Source organism: Diadema setosum, chromosome 16 (genome assembly GCF_964275005.1).
Source record: "Diadema setosum chromosome 16, eeDiaSeto1, whole genome shotgun sequence".
Classification (NCBI taxonomy): domain Eukaryota; kingdom Metazoa; phylum Echinodermata; class Echinoidea; order Diadematoida; family Diadematidae; genus Diadema; species Diadema setosum.
In genome coordinates, this window is record NC_092700.1 from 16722445 (window position 1) to 16738313 (window position 15869).

Here is a 15869-nt window from a genome sequence, read left to right on the forward strand (position 1 = left end):
GTATGGACGTTATATAAAGGGTAAAGAATGGCGGAGACAGAATCTACGGACAGATGGAGATACGTGGTGCTGGTGGCCAAATTTTCCATGCATTGCGTCATTCATGGTCTATTAAAGGCCTTTGGCGTGCTGGTTCCTTACCTCGTTCATAAACTGGACACAGACTATGGCACTTTGGGATTCATATTCTCCATGGAGTTAACCGCCGCCTTCATGGGCTGTAAGTACATAAGGTCTGCAAAAATTGGGCGCGAATGTATTGACCGATTCGGGTTCGTTGAGGGCAGCAGACATTTTATGGCAGAGCGGGTTGATAGATAGAGTTGCGACACTGGGGTACAAAGGTCACGTCAAATAGTTCCCCCTGGTCGTCGATGTCGACGAATTATTTCTACAGGGTTTTCACATAGGCGCGCAGTACCCGGACCCAGCGGAAGTGTGAGATACCATTGTTGCTTGCGACGGGAGTGTGACTTGCTGAGAAAAATGTGTTTTTACGGCAATCATGTAAACTTAATGAAGTAGAGAAAGGAGTACAAAGTACTTGCCTATCGAAGTCAAGGAAACGGTTGCAAACAACTAGTATAGTAGGGCAGATATGTAACAAAAATTGGTCAAAATGCTCACATCCGGCGGAAAGTATGAAATTTTGCATATAGGGGTATTTTGGGGCGCTGATTTCAAATATTGCCGGATCCAAGAGATCTGACCACGGGGTCGGCCGCCATTTTTAATTCCAATATGGCCGCCATCACAAAACAAATTCAAAGACCCCTATCTTCAGTTCTGAATGACCTGTGGCACCAAAATTTGGTACACATGAGCGTTTTGACACATTGAATTTGATGACAGATTGATTCGGAGTGTCTGACAAACATCGAATGGCCGCCACTTTGAATTCCAATATGGCCGCCTCGACGAAATATTCAAAATTCCTATCTCGATTTCTAATTGGTGAGTGACCCTGAAATTAGGTGTAAACAAGTATTTTAACATACTGAGTTAAAATATCAACTGATATGATGTGTCTGACAAACGCAATGCCTGCTATTTTGAATTCCAATGTGGCTACGAAGACAAACATCACGACTAACATTCACGGGCATGTCAAAAAGTGCAGCAAAATGGAAGCATAATGCACCTTTCACTGACGTCACAATGTAAATACATCAGCGCGCACTCTATCAGTTACAAATGCGCGCTCAATCAGGTAGCCCAATTTACAAACCCGAGATAGAGATTTTCAACAATCCAACATAGCAAATATGTATAAAAATTCAAATTGGCTGCCGTGCAGCTTGTCAGACATATCAAATAAGTCTGTTATTGAAGTCATCATATCACCATGCTTTTATATATCAAATTCCAATGGCTAATGTCATTCAGAACTGAAGATAGGGATCTTTGACGGCGGCCATATTGGAATTCAAAATGGCGGCCGACCCCGTGGTCAGATCTCTTGGATCCGGCAATTTTTGAAATCAGCGCCTCAAAATACCCCTATATGCAAAATTTCATACTTTCCGCCGGATGTGAGCATCTTTTTCACATATCTGCCCCACTAGTAAGGATGAAATATTTTCAAAGTGGTCCCACTCCTTTACAATTGTTGTTGTAATTCAAAATCCCGGTTTGTGGGTCTTTATTAGGGAGCTTTAGATTTTAGACGCGCGGACATTCAAAGGAAAAAAAAAACATTTTCTGAGCTTGCGCAGTAGCGCGCGTTGAGTCAATCTATTTTTAACTTGCGTCGCCTGAGTTGTTTACTACGCGTATTGGGCTATTTTCACGTCCGCACAGTTTGCGACGTAGAGAGCTTCTTTATGCACTGATCATATTATATGGGGGCGCGATTTTATTTTTTATACGTTGCGTCCCAGCGTAATCTAAAGCTACTTTTCCACACGATGCAGGGAGAGGAGAACGCAAGCGACGGCTCAAACGTCCGCGCGTCAAAATCTAAAGCTCCCTATTGTTGTTATGACGACGAGGGGAAGCTATTTTGCACTCTCGCGCCAAACCCATGCGCGGAGCGCGTAACTCTACTTTGCGCGAGCCACGGAGCAAAATAACAATGAATGCATTGTTTGCGTCATAATAGGGTACGCGGTTTTCTAAGGTCTTATGGGTCGATAAGACCTTAGAAAACCGCGTACCCCCTGGTACCCCTGGTACCAGGGGTACCAGGGGGTACCAGGTTCCCCCTGGTCATATTATGACCAGGGGGAACTATTTTGAGGGATTGACCATTCAGCAAGAACTTACGGTGTCGCAACTCTATCTATCAACCCGCTCTGTTTTATGCAAAGAGATTTTTCTCCTCCCCACCACTAGAGGGCGGACTCTACAATGGAGTCAGTGATTTCATGGGGGCCGCCATTGTTCCACTTAACATTGGCGGACTTTGCGTACTATGTATACATTTCTACAGCGCGTACTCACAGTATTACGCGAACTCCTGAACTTTTACGCGAGTACGCACTTGATTTTGGCTGCTCCTCGGTTGCTCGTTTGCTAGCGTGTTAGCACGAGGGGTGAGCCTACCGTTGTACCGCCTCGTTGTCATCCAATGCTCCCCTTGCGCTCACAAAACAATAGTACAGGGCGTATGAAGACTCCGCACTCTAGCAGTCACTGGGGAAAATCTCTTTGGTTTTATGGCACTGGGCGCAGCCATGAGCTCAAATTGCGGTGTCTCAGCCGACCCCCCCCCCTGCTCTCCCCCACCCCCAGGGCAACATGTTTATCGCGCACTTGTAACAAAGGTTCGCGCACTAAGCAAGCATTCGCGCACTCAGTACGAGACGCACATTGGCTAAAGCAACCATGCATCAGTTTTTCATTCTGCGCGCGTGCTAATGTAGGGAGAGGGGTGGGGAGTGGGAAGGGGGGGGGGGGGGTCGGCTGAGACACCGCGTAATGGCGCTGCCGATGCCAAAAATACACATAGCGCGTCACAGAATCGGTCAATATACAAATGATGCACAGGATAGAGTGCGTTAGTGGAGGCGTATATTGCACTCGAGGGTATTTACAATTGTGAAACATGCACTACATTGTAAATACCCGAGAGTGAGCTACGCCTCCACTAACGCCACGAAGTAATCCTGTGCATCATTTGTTTTATAAAATGGGTCGAAAATTCGAAAACTAACAGCATTTTCCAGCGTTTTTCAAGTACCTTTGTGGGTCAAGACGTCTGAAGATGTTCGTCCCAAACATTTACGCAAGTCGCACTCGGAAATCCCGCACATACAGTATAAGTATGATGGGGGGGGGGGGGTTGGGTTTCCGGACACTTAAGTTCCCGCATGAAAACTTACTTATTTTACATAGAATATGCACCCTTTACCCTAAAGACTTGATACAGACTCCGTACTAGACAACATACTCTGAAAACGGCGTGAGAATTAACCTGCTAAATCGTTGGATTTGCCCTTCAAAGTGACTCCATGTACGCCACACATGTTATGCACAAGGGAAGAAAGGCCGGCCGGCCAGGCGCAACGGCCCGAACTAGAAGTTGTTTACAGGATTGACAGCGCCTACTGCCCGCCGCGCGCACAGACGATCGGCAATAGGATTTAACCACGGTGGATTTAACACGCAGTGCGATGGGACTAGAATAACCAAAGCACACGTGACTCATTTCAGCGCTTCCTATTGGCTACATTCTTGAACCCATTTTATAATAGATTGTAGTGCAACTTCCCTCAGTATTTGCAGGGCCGGCGGAGCGTTTTTTAAAGTGTGTGTGTGTTGGGGGGGGGGGTGCACTTCCGAGTTTCATGAGCTAACAAGCAAAAAAATAATAATAATAAGTCCTCAGCTCATCTCTCCCCTTCCACTTCTGGATTTCTTCAGCTGACAAAAGAAGGAAAAAAAAAAAGAAGAAGGTTCTTTAGCGGTAAAACATAACCTTACCGCGCTCAAACTTCAAGATCTCTATCTATTTCTTTTTAGTGCCACTTACGTACTTCCGGGTTAAAAAAAATAAGCGGCGGGGGGCCAAAGTGATGGCATCTTATGCATTCCTTTGTATGGTGCACAAAAAATGTGTGTGTGGAGGGGGGAGGAGGGGCGAGCATCCCTGCCCCCCCCCCCGGTTCTGCCGGCCATATATTTAGTGTATAAAATAGGGATAATCAGAATAATATTCAAATTCAAAATGTCGATATGTAGGGCAATTTGTCAAACAGTTGCAAATCAGAATATAGTTTTCACGAATACCTATTATGGTTAAATATTCATATCATAAATATACATGTATGCATAATTAAATTCTATCTTTTATCATTACACAGAGATGAATATGTATAGGATAAATGATTCAAGTTCAAGTTCAAGTTGATTTATTTCATTTCCAACAAATAAAATAATTGGAAGTACAGTGAAACATTCATAAACACAGATGTCAGAAAATCAGTACCACAATGCGATGAACACAAATAACATTGTAAAAAAAGATACAGGTAAATTATTAACAGAGATACAAAAAAAAAATAACTGTTATGTCACTGTGGTAAATGCATAAACAATGATACAGATAAAGATATAGGCACGCATACTGGCAAAGAATACAAAGTTATGATTCAGTTGAAAAAAAAAAAGAATTGAGAGGTCCACTATTGTCCACTGAAAAGCAAGCTTGTATATTTTGAACCACTCAAAGAAAAATCTTCTGTAATACTTATTCACAAATACTTAGCACAAATGTAATTTAAGACAAGATGGAACAAGCCAGGAAAAATACAACATGACACGACTTGACGGAATAGATGGAAAGAATGGAAGGAAAGAAGGAAAAAAAAGAGAATGCCTACACGCTGAACAATGAAACGGAAGAGGGAGTCTATGAGGTGCTTCAGACAGCTTGTGGCTGCACACATCTGTACAAGGATTATGATGGTTATTTTAATGCATAATAATGAATTCAGTGATTGATTGATTGATTGATGGACGACGATGACATCAGGGTTTAAAAGAAAGAATTTCCACTTGCTCTTAAAAGAATGCAAAGATGGAGATTTTTTTTTTTACTTTTTTTTTTTTTTTTACTTAACAGCTCAATGAATTCCATAATCTATGCGCGGAGGTCTCCGCTTCAATTTATCACACGCGTGGGACTTCAAACTTTCAAACTTTCAAACTTTCAAATTTTATTTTCACTCTTTTTCCAACAGAATGTACAAAAAAACAATATGATACATTTGGCATGCGAGTCGTTGATTATATACATACATATATACATAGTCAGACAGGGATAACAACATGCTTATGTCCTTATGTTTGGTACAAAAAGAAACATACACTCTATTTATACACTCTGTGAAAAAAAAAAGTGGAGGTACCCACTCAAAAGACTATGCTTGTAACATTAGGCACCTCTGAGGGAAAAGTGGGAAAGAGGGGAAGTGAAAAACTTACAACTACAAAGATTGCGGGAAACTGGGAAAGTCGGGAATAGAAAAAAAAAAGAAAGAAAGAAAGAAGAAAAAGAAAGCAAAAGTGTGAAAATAGGGAACAGAAAATGGGGAGAAGAGAGAGAAAGAGAGAGAAAAAACGTAAATTATTTTGATGCATACACCAAGGGGCGAAGCCCACAGAGACAAATAGCCACGCATTTTCGAGAGTGAAACAGTGTTGAGCTGCTTTCCAGCGGAACAGACTGCAACCGTGAGGGCACGTGAGGAGTACAAAAATACTAAACGCGGTAAAAAATGGTCGATGCCTCAAGAGAATGCTGCCTATAGTGAAAGAAAATACATTACAGAATTATATTCATTCGGTTGCATTATAAGACTTCAAAAGAAAACTCTTCAATCTCTTTTTTAAAAGAATTCAATGACGGTGCATTTTGTATGTCCATGGGAAGGGAGTCGGACCTACATAAATAAAAGTTTGTTGAGCAAGCACGGTTCTTAATAAGGGTAAATGAAATTCATTTGACTGTCTGGTTGGATATCCATGATATGTCCGGTTGCGCATGAACATGGAGTTAAAAATAGACGGAAGACAGTTATCATTACAAGTATAAATTGCCCGAGTTGAAACAAAAACAAATCTTTAATTTTCAGAATCTTATTATGAAAAAACAAAGGATCTGTATGAGAATATGGAACGGTGTTACAAATAATGCGAAGAGCCTTCTTTTGTAGCAGTAAAACCCTATCCAATAATATTTGATGAGTGTTTCCCCGTACTAAAATTCCATAATTCAAATAGGGTAATATCAAAGATGAATACAATGTAAACAACGAATGTTGAGGAATAGAAAATTTTAGTCTATTAATAACACCTATGTTACGTGAAATTTTCTTACAGACATTATCAATATGAAATTTCCAGGAGAGTTTATTATCGACTGTAATTCTGAGAAACTTAATATGGGAAACACTTTCTAAAACAGCATCACCAAAACAAATATCCATATTCAAATTATCTAAAGTATTACTGAAAAGCATATATTTAGTTTTCTGGATATTTAAAGACAACTTATTTGCTCGTATCCACTCATACTTTTTTTTTTTAACTCAGAATTAACTGTCTGCACAAGGGTGTTTGGGTCTTCATGCGAATAAAATACATTTGAATCGTCGGCAAAAAGTATGAAAGATAAAACATCGGAAGAAACACAAAAATCATTAATGTAAACAATAAACAACAGCGGGCCCAACAATCTACCTTGTGGGACGCCACACTTGAATTCTCTCATATCAGAGTTATGATTATTCAAAAATACATATTGTTTGCGATCAGTTAAATAACTCCTGAACCACTCCAAGGCCTTCCCACGTATACCGTAATGAGACAACTTGTATAGTAAAATATCATGATTTATAGTGTCGAAGGCCTTGGAGAAGTCCAGGAAGATACCAATCATATGAGAGTGATTATCTAAAGCATGTGCTACTTTATCAACAAAATTTAACAAAGCGTGACAGGTGCTATGCTTTTCTCGGAACCCAAACTGCGAATTTGTAAAAATACATTTTCAAAAAATTCAACGTTCTTTTATATATAATTTTCTCTAAAATCTTGGACAAACAAGATAATAAAGAAATAGGCCTATAATTACTTATATCTAACTTATCTCCATTCTTATATATAGGAATAACTTTAGCTACTTTCATTTGTTCTGGAAACACACCCGTTAACATTGACAAATTAAAGATATGTGCCAGAGGATCCGCAACAGAAGATATTACACCTTTCAAAATCATATTGCTTATGTCATCATAACCTGAACTTTTTTTTTGTTTTTCAAACCAGATACAATATCAATAACCTCATATCTAGTGGTAGGAGTAAAAATATTGAATGCATATTATACTGATTTAGAAAATCAGAAAAAATGTTTATTAGTATCAGGAATTTCTTGAGCAATGTTTTCTCCAATTGTTGTAAAATATGTGTTAAAAATATTTGCTATATCCACAGAGTTATCAATAATTTCATCATTATATCTTATTTTCGATATTTTTCGGACCGGGCCGTTCGCAAGATTCCAAGCCGTTCGCGCGCTGGTTTTTATTCAACTACTTATTGACTTCGTTTCTTCGATCTATTCGTTTTAAAGATGGTTTGATCAAAATTGTAATTTGCAATTAAGATAGCCAATCACCAACCAGAGCTATATATTCTTTGATATTCAATAATTTATGCACATAATGGTGATTAGATTGATATTTGTCTTTTTTCATCACCATTCTGCATGATATACATAGTTAATTATGTTCATTAATATCATTCAGGGCCCCATTGAAGACCACTACTTATTACCTCCGCCAAGGGTAGAGGCTATGTTTTCATCGGCGTTAGTTTGTTTGTCTGGATGCAAAATAACTGAAAAAGTTGTGAACGAATTTGGACGAAATTTTCAGGAAAGATTGAGAATGACACAAGGAACAGATGATTGAAATTTTTGTAGTGATCCAGGAGTTTTATGGATTTTATGAAGGATTCTCGACATTTCGGCAGGCACCGGGCCAATGGGCTTGGGAGTTGAAGGTGCGCATTGGTTTTTTTTTGTTTTTTTTGTTTTTGTTTTTTGTTTTTTTAGGTCTCATTAATCGCACTACCGCGGGCAGTTCCTTCTGATCCTGTACGGGTAGAGAGACGTTCCCGCCCTCCATGTGTCTCCCGCTGCCTTGCGGGCAAGTTTTTGGTTAACCAAAGGCTAGGAAGTGAACCTTTTCCAAATCCGGAGAGGAGCCCCTTAGGCGGTTAGGTAAGGAAGTTCATCATCTCTGCGGCAGCGGCTGTAGTCCAGTCGTGGCTTAGTCTGGTTCTGGACCCTTTTTATCGATTCTTTTTTGCCGACTATTCGCGTTAAGCCGAGTGATGGCGCGATCCCGAGAACTGCTGCCCCGAGGGGGTTTCTCGCGGTAGTAGTTCTCGGGATCGCGACATCGCTCGGCTTAACGCGTATAGTCGGCGGGGGAAAAAAGGAATCGATAAAAAGGGTCCAAAACTAGACTAGTCGTGGCTAGGATGCGTCGTCCTGCGTCCCTCCTGGCTAGATTGCTGGACCGAGTGGGGGTCTTGGGCCTGGGTAATCTGAGGTCTCCACAATACTCTCGCCCAGGATTCCTTGACTCCATGCTCCACTTCATCTTCTTCTTCAAAGTCCTCAGAAGATGGGCGAGTGGTGACGGTGGCAGGTGCAAAATGGCGCTGGGAACTGCTAGCCATGGACCTGCACTCAGGCGGTCAGGGCAGGATGGTCGTTCTGCAGCAAGGGTATAGTTCGGCAGCCACTCTGACGACGGAACAGCCCTTTTCTGGGATAGCACTGTTCCCCCTCCAGGTGAAGGGTCTAGAAAATGTGACCTAAAGAAAGCTTGCCTAATCTCATCCTGTTAGCATACCGCAGCTGACTGGTCTTCTACCAAGTGGTCGAAACATGAAAGAAAAACAAAAGGAGAAGTCAAAATCCTCCCGGCGGGAAGGCACTTTATGTGTGCTGGAGCCTGGATCCTCATGGACAACCACAATTGCAACAGACCAGAATGTCGAACAGCACTTGGGTGTCGAGACCTGCAGAAGTACAGCATTGATGTTGCTGCCCTCAGGGAGACACGTCTTGCAGACACAAGGGAGATCACCTTTTGGTCAAGGAGCAACGGACAACGTAGGGAAGCTGGAGTTGGCTTTGCCATTTGTAACACCCTCGTCAAGAACCTGGAGTCCCTCCCAAGTGTAATCAGCGACATCCTGATGGTGATGAGAATCCCTCTCCAGGGAAAGGTGTACTCAACTGACGCCCCCACCATGTCCTACACTCTGGAGCAGAAAGAACTGTTTTATCAGAACCTCGCCAAAGTGCTACGGTCAGTTCCTAAAGACGACAAACTGTTGATAATCGGGAACTTCAATGCCCGTGTAGACAGATATGCCCAGTCTTGGACACAGATGTCATTGGGCCACATGACATCGGCCATGAGAACACCAACGGCCAACTGCAACTCACTTTCTACGCTGAACAGGGACTCACCATTTCCAACAGCCTGTACCAGCTGCCTGACATCCACAAGGCAATATCTAGACGTACCCAAGATCCTAGCACTGGCACCTGATTGACTATGTGATCACCAGGCGTCATGATATGCAGGATGTTCGCATCAAGAGGGCAATGGGGGGGGGGGGGGTGAATGTTGGACAGACCTCCTACTGTTGAGGTGCAGACTCTCCTTTTCCATCGTCAGCAAAGACGCCAGAGAACTGATGCTATGAAGAACTGGACGTCCAGAAACTCAATGAACCAAACACTAAAGAAGCCCTCATCGCCAACCAGCATGAAGATACACCAGCAGAGGGAAACTTTGGGAAGACCTGGACCAACTTCCAGGATGCAGTGCATGACTCTGCAGTCTTGCCCTTCCCCACACAAAACGGAAACACCAAGAATGGTTTGAAAACAACAAACTAGATCACCACTCTCCTCCAAGAGAAGAAAGAAGCCTTCTCAGCTTGGCAAAACAACAAAGACTTCCAAGCAAGCGCGACCGCCACAAAAACATAAGGTGCCGACTGAGATGCGACAGCTGAAAAGACAAGTGGTGGAAAAACATGGCCGCAGAACTACAGTACAAACAATATGCAGACGAGCACAACTTTAAGAAATTCTTAGCCGGCCTGAAAGACGTGTATGGCCCCACGCCGAATGCAGTGGCACATGTGCGCTCCGCCGCCGAAACCTTGCTTACTGAGAAGTGCGATCGACATCATACAGCACTGGAGTGAACACTTCAGTCAGCTGCTGAACAAACATTCCCAGGTCGACCAACAGGCCATCAAAGACACGCGACAGCGCCCAGTCCTGGCGTCCCTTGATGGCGCCCAACACTGGCAGAAGCCCAGAAAACCATCAAGCAACTACACGTGACGAAAGCACTTGATCGTCACGGAATACCCCCCCCCCCCAGATCTTCAGAGAGGGAGGGAAGCTATTGCCATCAAGCTGACTGAGCTGATACAGCAGTTCTGGGACGAAGGGTCGGTGCCGCGGGACTTAAAGGATGCCAACGTCGTGCATCTGTACAAGAACAAGGGAACCAGAGCTTCATGTGACAACCACAGAAGCATCTCATTGTTGACCATCGCTGGAAATATCATGGCCCTTGTATTGTTCTGAACCGCATCACACACCAGTTGCTTGACGACGTGGTCTCTGAAAGCCAGTGTGGATTTAGGAACAACAGCGAGACAATTGATAGAAATGGTCTTCGCAGTACGGCGCTACAAGAGAAGTGCCTAGACCTAAACCAGAATCTCTACATCCTCTTTGTGGACCTGATGAAGGCTTTTTGACACTGTCAACCGAGAGGACGTGTGGGCTATCTTGTCCAAGCTAGGCTGCCCACCAAATCTCGTCAGGATCATCCAGTCATTTCATAATGGCATGATGGCTCGCATTGTGGAAAACGGGAATGTCTCTGCCCCATTCTCGGTCTCCATTGGTGTGAAGCAAGGCTGGGTCATGGCTCCCACACTCTTCAGCCTCAGGTTTGCTACCATGCTCTTCTGCGCCCTGTCCACACGTCTGATGCTGGTGTCACTATTCGCTACAGATGTGATGGCCGATTCTTTGACCTCAGACGTCTGAAGGCAAAAAAAAAAAGTCCTGGAGTCTCTATTGGGAGACTTCTTACTTGTAGACGATTGTGCGCTTGCAGCATTGAGTGAACCAGATCTGTGAGAACTTGCCACTCGTTTCCGGAAGCACCAAAATACATCGGACTGACCATTAGCCTGCTAAAAACAGAAGCCATGCTTCAGACTGCATCTGGCCTGACACCGCCAGAGCCTCAGATTGAAATTAAGGGCACAACACTGAACAACGTGGAGAGCTTTACATACCTGGGAAGCTGCCTGTCTTCAAACTGCAGCATGGACAAAGAAGTTTCTAAGAGGCTTGCAAAAGCAGGAGCTTCGTTTTGCAGGCTATAGACACGTGTGTGGGGTGAACTAGGCATCAGACTTTCCCCAAGCCGGTAGTCTACGAGGCAGTTGTCATTACCTCTCTGCTTTACGGCTGTGAGACGTGGACTCTGTATAGGAGGCAAAGCCGCGTATTTGACCAGTTCCACACCCGTTGGTTGCGACGAATCAGGAATATCCTGGGAGGACAGAGTCTCCAACACTGAGGGGTCTGCAGAGCCTAAATGTCCGGGTTCGAAGCCCTCATCATGAAGGCCCAGCTCTGGTGGACATGTAGTCCGAATGGATGGCGCTCGTCTATCAAACAAAGATGATTTTATTCTCTGAGCTGCTTCTGGAGTAAGAAACTTTGGAAGGCCACTGAAGCTATACAAGCTATAATGATTCAAGATTCAAGATTCAACTTTATTTTCACTTCCATCAAATAAACAAAGAAATTATATACATTGCATATGTACAGGATATTTGTAATACTTGCAGAACGTAATTTGACAATGTACGTGTGAAAATGAGAAGTAGATGCAATTACATCTTTGTTAATATATACATAAAGCGTATAATACAAGTCAACTAAGGATGAGGATGGAAGTGGAGGGTCCCACTAAGAAGCAGAGCTTGTACGATATGGGACCCTCAGAACATACACAAGACAGCAATATGAAACAAAATGATACGAACCGATGTCAACTGACATCAAGACGATTGGGAAGGGAAAAAGAAAGAAAAGGGAAAAAAAGAGAAAAAAGGGGGGAAAACTACAGCATGTGCCATCGTGGACGCAAGCAATCTAGATTCCATCATGTGAAATAAGTGATGAAATACAAGCTGGATTGAATATAATGCAAAACATTTTTTTATGCGTATTCTTTTTTAATACGTAATAATGAAGCTGCTTCTGGAGCAAGCAACCTTGGAAGGCCACTGAAGCGATACAAGGACAGCCTGAAAACTTCCCTCAGGCCTGGGGCATTTCAGCCCGTGGCTGGGAATCAGTTGCCTCAACCCGCAGCGCCTGGCGTCAAGCTGTCCAAAAGGGTGTTAGACTGTTCGAAGAAAAGAGCCTGGACAAGAAGTGACAAATGCACAAAAAAAGGATCCCTGACCCTACTACTGCTGTAGTGTGCCCAACATGTGGCAGCGTCTGCGCGTCCGCCTTTGGGCTCCGCTCACAGCTGCGGCGTCACTGACGTCCTTGTCGAACGCGGCAGACTTCCATTATTACTAGAGTGCGTGCTCTAGTTTCAACTGGGGCGAGGCGCGCCGTGCAGCTGGAAGTTGACGTAACAAAAGGCTTCGTTATTGAGAAATCGAGCGATTTTCAGCATGTATACGTATGGATGAAAATTACTGATCTCATTTATGGAACAAGATCAGTTGTGGAAATGAGCTGCTTGAAGGAGGTCTGCGTTCTCAGAGTGCTTCTCTGTTTGGTGAATGGGCTACCCTGACAAAGGATTAGAAGTAAATAAATTGATAGATAAATAAAGTGGCCCAAGATACCCTCATGATTGCATGACACTATGCCTACACCATCAGAGCCGAATTTAAACATTTCCTTTGTTGTGTGTACATCTTTGCTAATTTCCGGACAGTCTGACGCCTGCTTTAATAATGGAAATGTACATGAAATTTGAATGCATGCTAGAAGTGGTCTACATTAGTTTGTTTCCCTTCACAATCCAGGTCCCCTCGTGAGCTATCTCTCCACTCTGGTAGACCCCCGAACTCTTTGCATAGTGGGCGGCTTGGGTGCGAGTGGAGCAATTGCCGTATCAGGTTATGTAACGTCGCCGTTTTGGTTTGCTGTTATGATGTTTCTTACAGGTAAGACACCGAAGTTCGCCACGTTGATCTTTAATTTGTGTAAATATGTGATGGTTTTATCTTGCTACTGACGTTTAAATGGCATTCAGGCATCGTTATATCGAATGCGGTCATTGTATCATCTAAATAACGCCCCTCTTGAGTCTGTTGAATCCGTGAAGTACTTGGGTGTAACCATCACTTCTAATTTGAAGTGGACCCAACTCATCAATAATACTGTCAATAAAGCCAATAACGTCCTTGCATTTCTAAGACGCATTATTCGCATAAAATCTTCTGATGTTAAAGCCACAGCTTACAAAACATTGGTTCGTCCAATTGTAGAGTATGCTGCCACATCTTGGGACCCATCTTCCAAGAACCTCATCCACAAAGTGGAAATGGTCTAGAGAAGAACTACGAGATTCACTTTGAATCGCTACCATAACACCTCAAGTGTCACCAAAATGCTGCAAGAACTTGATTGGACCACTCTGGAACAGCGCAGAGAAAGTGACAGGCTAATTAATATGATGTACAAAATATAAAATAATCTCAGTCATCTTTCAGCACAGGACTATAGCATGAAACAGGTAACTCAGTTGACGGAGCCACGCAACCACATTCCTATCAGGTACCATACTCGAGAACTGAATCGCATCGTCATTCATTCTTTCCAAGAACTGTAAGGAGCTGGAATTCCCTGTCGTCAGAAATTGTTTCAGCGCCATGTTTAGGATCATTCCGTAACCGACTAACGGTTGATCACAGTGGCTATTTATTTTCTTCAAATTTGTTATGTTCTTGTAAATATCTGTAAATAAACTGCATTATAATATAAATAGCGCAGTCCGCAAGAATCTTCAGCCTGTTGAAGGAGGCAGACTTAACAAGAAGAAGAAGAAGAGAGTGCATCATATATTTTAACCATTTCTGTAGATGTACACGCTAACAATGGTCGTGACGTGTGAGGACTTGATTTCTCCTTCTGCATAATCTATTATTCATCTCTACAGCGCAACTAAGATAAAAAATGCATGTTTCTCTAAGTGATTGCGTGACCTGGAAACGTGTTCGTATTTGTCTTTGTTCACGTCATATGTTAGAAATGATTTTCTTTCTGGATAATTGTGGTTGGTTGTTGTTGTTGTTTTTTCTAAACAGGTTTGTTCAGCTCCTCTTTCAACCAGATATCCTACGTCGTCTTGCACGAACACTTTGGTAACAAATTCGCATATGCAAATTCCATCAGTCTCATGGGATGCTTCGTTGGGGGCACGCTTTTCCCTGTCTTAATGTCATCCCTACTGGAAGGATACGGACTCGAAGGAGCCATACTTTGTTTGGCAGGCTTGTATCTACACTGTGTGCCAATAGGAGCGTCGTTCCGTCCCCCTGTGCACTTAGCGGAAACAAAGAGATTGCCTTGTACGGATAGAGGGGAAGTCCTTCCAGGTGATGATGATCAGGCGGGTTTGTCGGAGTCTTCTGCATATTTGTTGGAGCGAGCAGACAAAGACTCGACAACAAACTCAATAGACCAATGTCACAATACCCATGGAAGCCGAAATACCACAAAGCCTCGATCGACACGAGAACGGATCTTGGAATATATCTGGTCGGATTTGGGAGTGAGGGCGCTCGTGCAGGAGTGGGCATTCACGCTCCTCTTCTTACCATGTAAAGTAGTCTTGCAGATTGCCATGGTCAGCTGGACTCTTTTCGCCGTTTCCTTCGCAATGTCCAAGGGCTTCGAGGAATCGTTCGCTTCCTACCTGCCCATGGTGGGGTCAATTGGCGGAGTGGTCTTTCACGGGACTATGACCGTAATCCTGCGTTTCAGGCACCATTGGGGAGCGCCCTTGTTCATCACCAACATGGTCTCTTTTGGTGGAGGGCTACTCCTTTATCCTGCAAGGTCATCATCCCCAACGCACCTTCTCATCTGCTCCTTCTTCGCCGGAGGCGGCATGTTTGCCGGTTACCCGACATCCTGGGCAGTTCTTGAATCCTTCGTCGCCGAGAGAAATTTCAAAGGAATCATCTCAGCCAAATTATTCATCACAGGACTTGGAACTGTGATTTCTGGGTACATCACAGGTATGACACCTCGGGGAAATAAAAAAAAAAACAAACAAACCAAAAACCCAATACAATAACCAACATATTATGAACGAGTGCAAAACATAACGTCATATATTTTATGTATGAAGTTCCTTGAAGGAAGAAAAAGGGGGGTAAATAATTATACACTCACGTAAAATGTGAATGTATAAATTGTGTAAAAATGCGTGTGATTCAGAAGTAAAGGGTGGAGAGGTCTACTCTAGACGGAATACGTCCTTCTACATGCTTTCATCGTTGTTAATTTTTTTTTTTTTTTTACTATCGAATGCACTTTGTCGTTTTCAAGCTAAAATCACAATATAGAACTTACCAATTTATTCACTTTCATTGCAGGCAAGCTGTATGATGTCACGGGTTCATTCGATGGAGCCCTTCAACTCGTTGGCGGCATGTGCGTAATGACTGTTCCGCTGACAGTGGCACTCATGTGCATCCAGAGATGCAGGGACCAGGGGCGTGGCTGTTTCCCCTCACGTGACCAGCGTGCTGCCATATAA

At 43.3% G+C, this 15869-nt stretch overlaps 1 protein-coding gene across 1 annotated transcript; it reads left to right on the top strand.

The window, feature by feature from the left end:
- Positions 1–27: 27 nt before the first annotated feature.
- LOC140239632 (monocarboxylate transporter 3-like) lies at positions 28–15869 on the top strand. The gene is made up of 4 exons (XM_072319463.1): positions 28–220; positions 13126–13266; positions 14410–15345; positions 15706–15869. Exons 1-4 carry the CDS (start codon positions 28–30, stop codon positions 15867–15869), a joined length of 1434 nt encoding a protein of 477 aa, XP_072175564.1.

Coding starts and splice junctions, on each gene's coding strand:
- LOC140239632 (XM_072319463.1), top strand. CDS start 28: ATGGCGGAGACAGAATCTACGGACAGATGGAGATACGTGGTGCTGGTG. Junction 13,267..14,409: donor TGTTATGATGTTTCTTACAG/GTAAGACACCGA, acceptor TTTTCTAAACAG/GTTTGTTCAGCTCCTCTTTC. Junction 15,346..15,705: donor GATTTCTGGGTACATCACAG/GTATGACACCTC, acceptor CTTTCATTGCAG/GCAAGCTGTATGATGTCACG.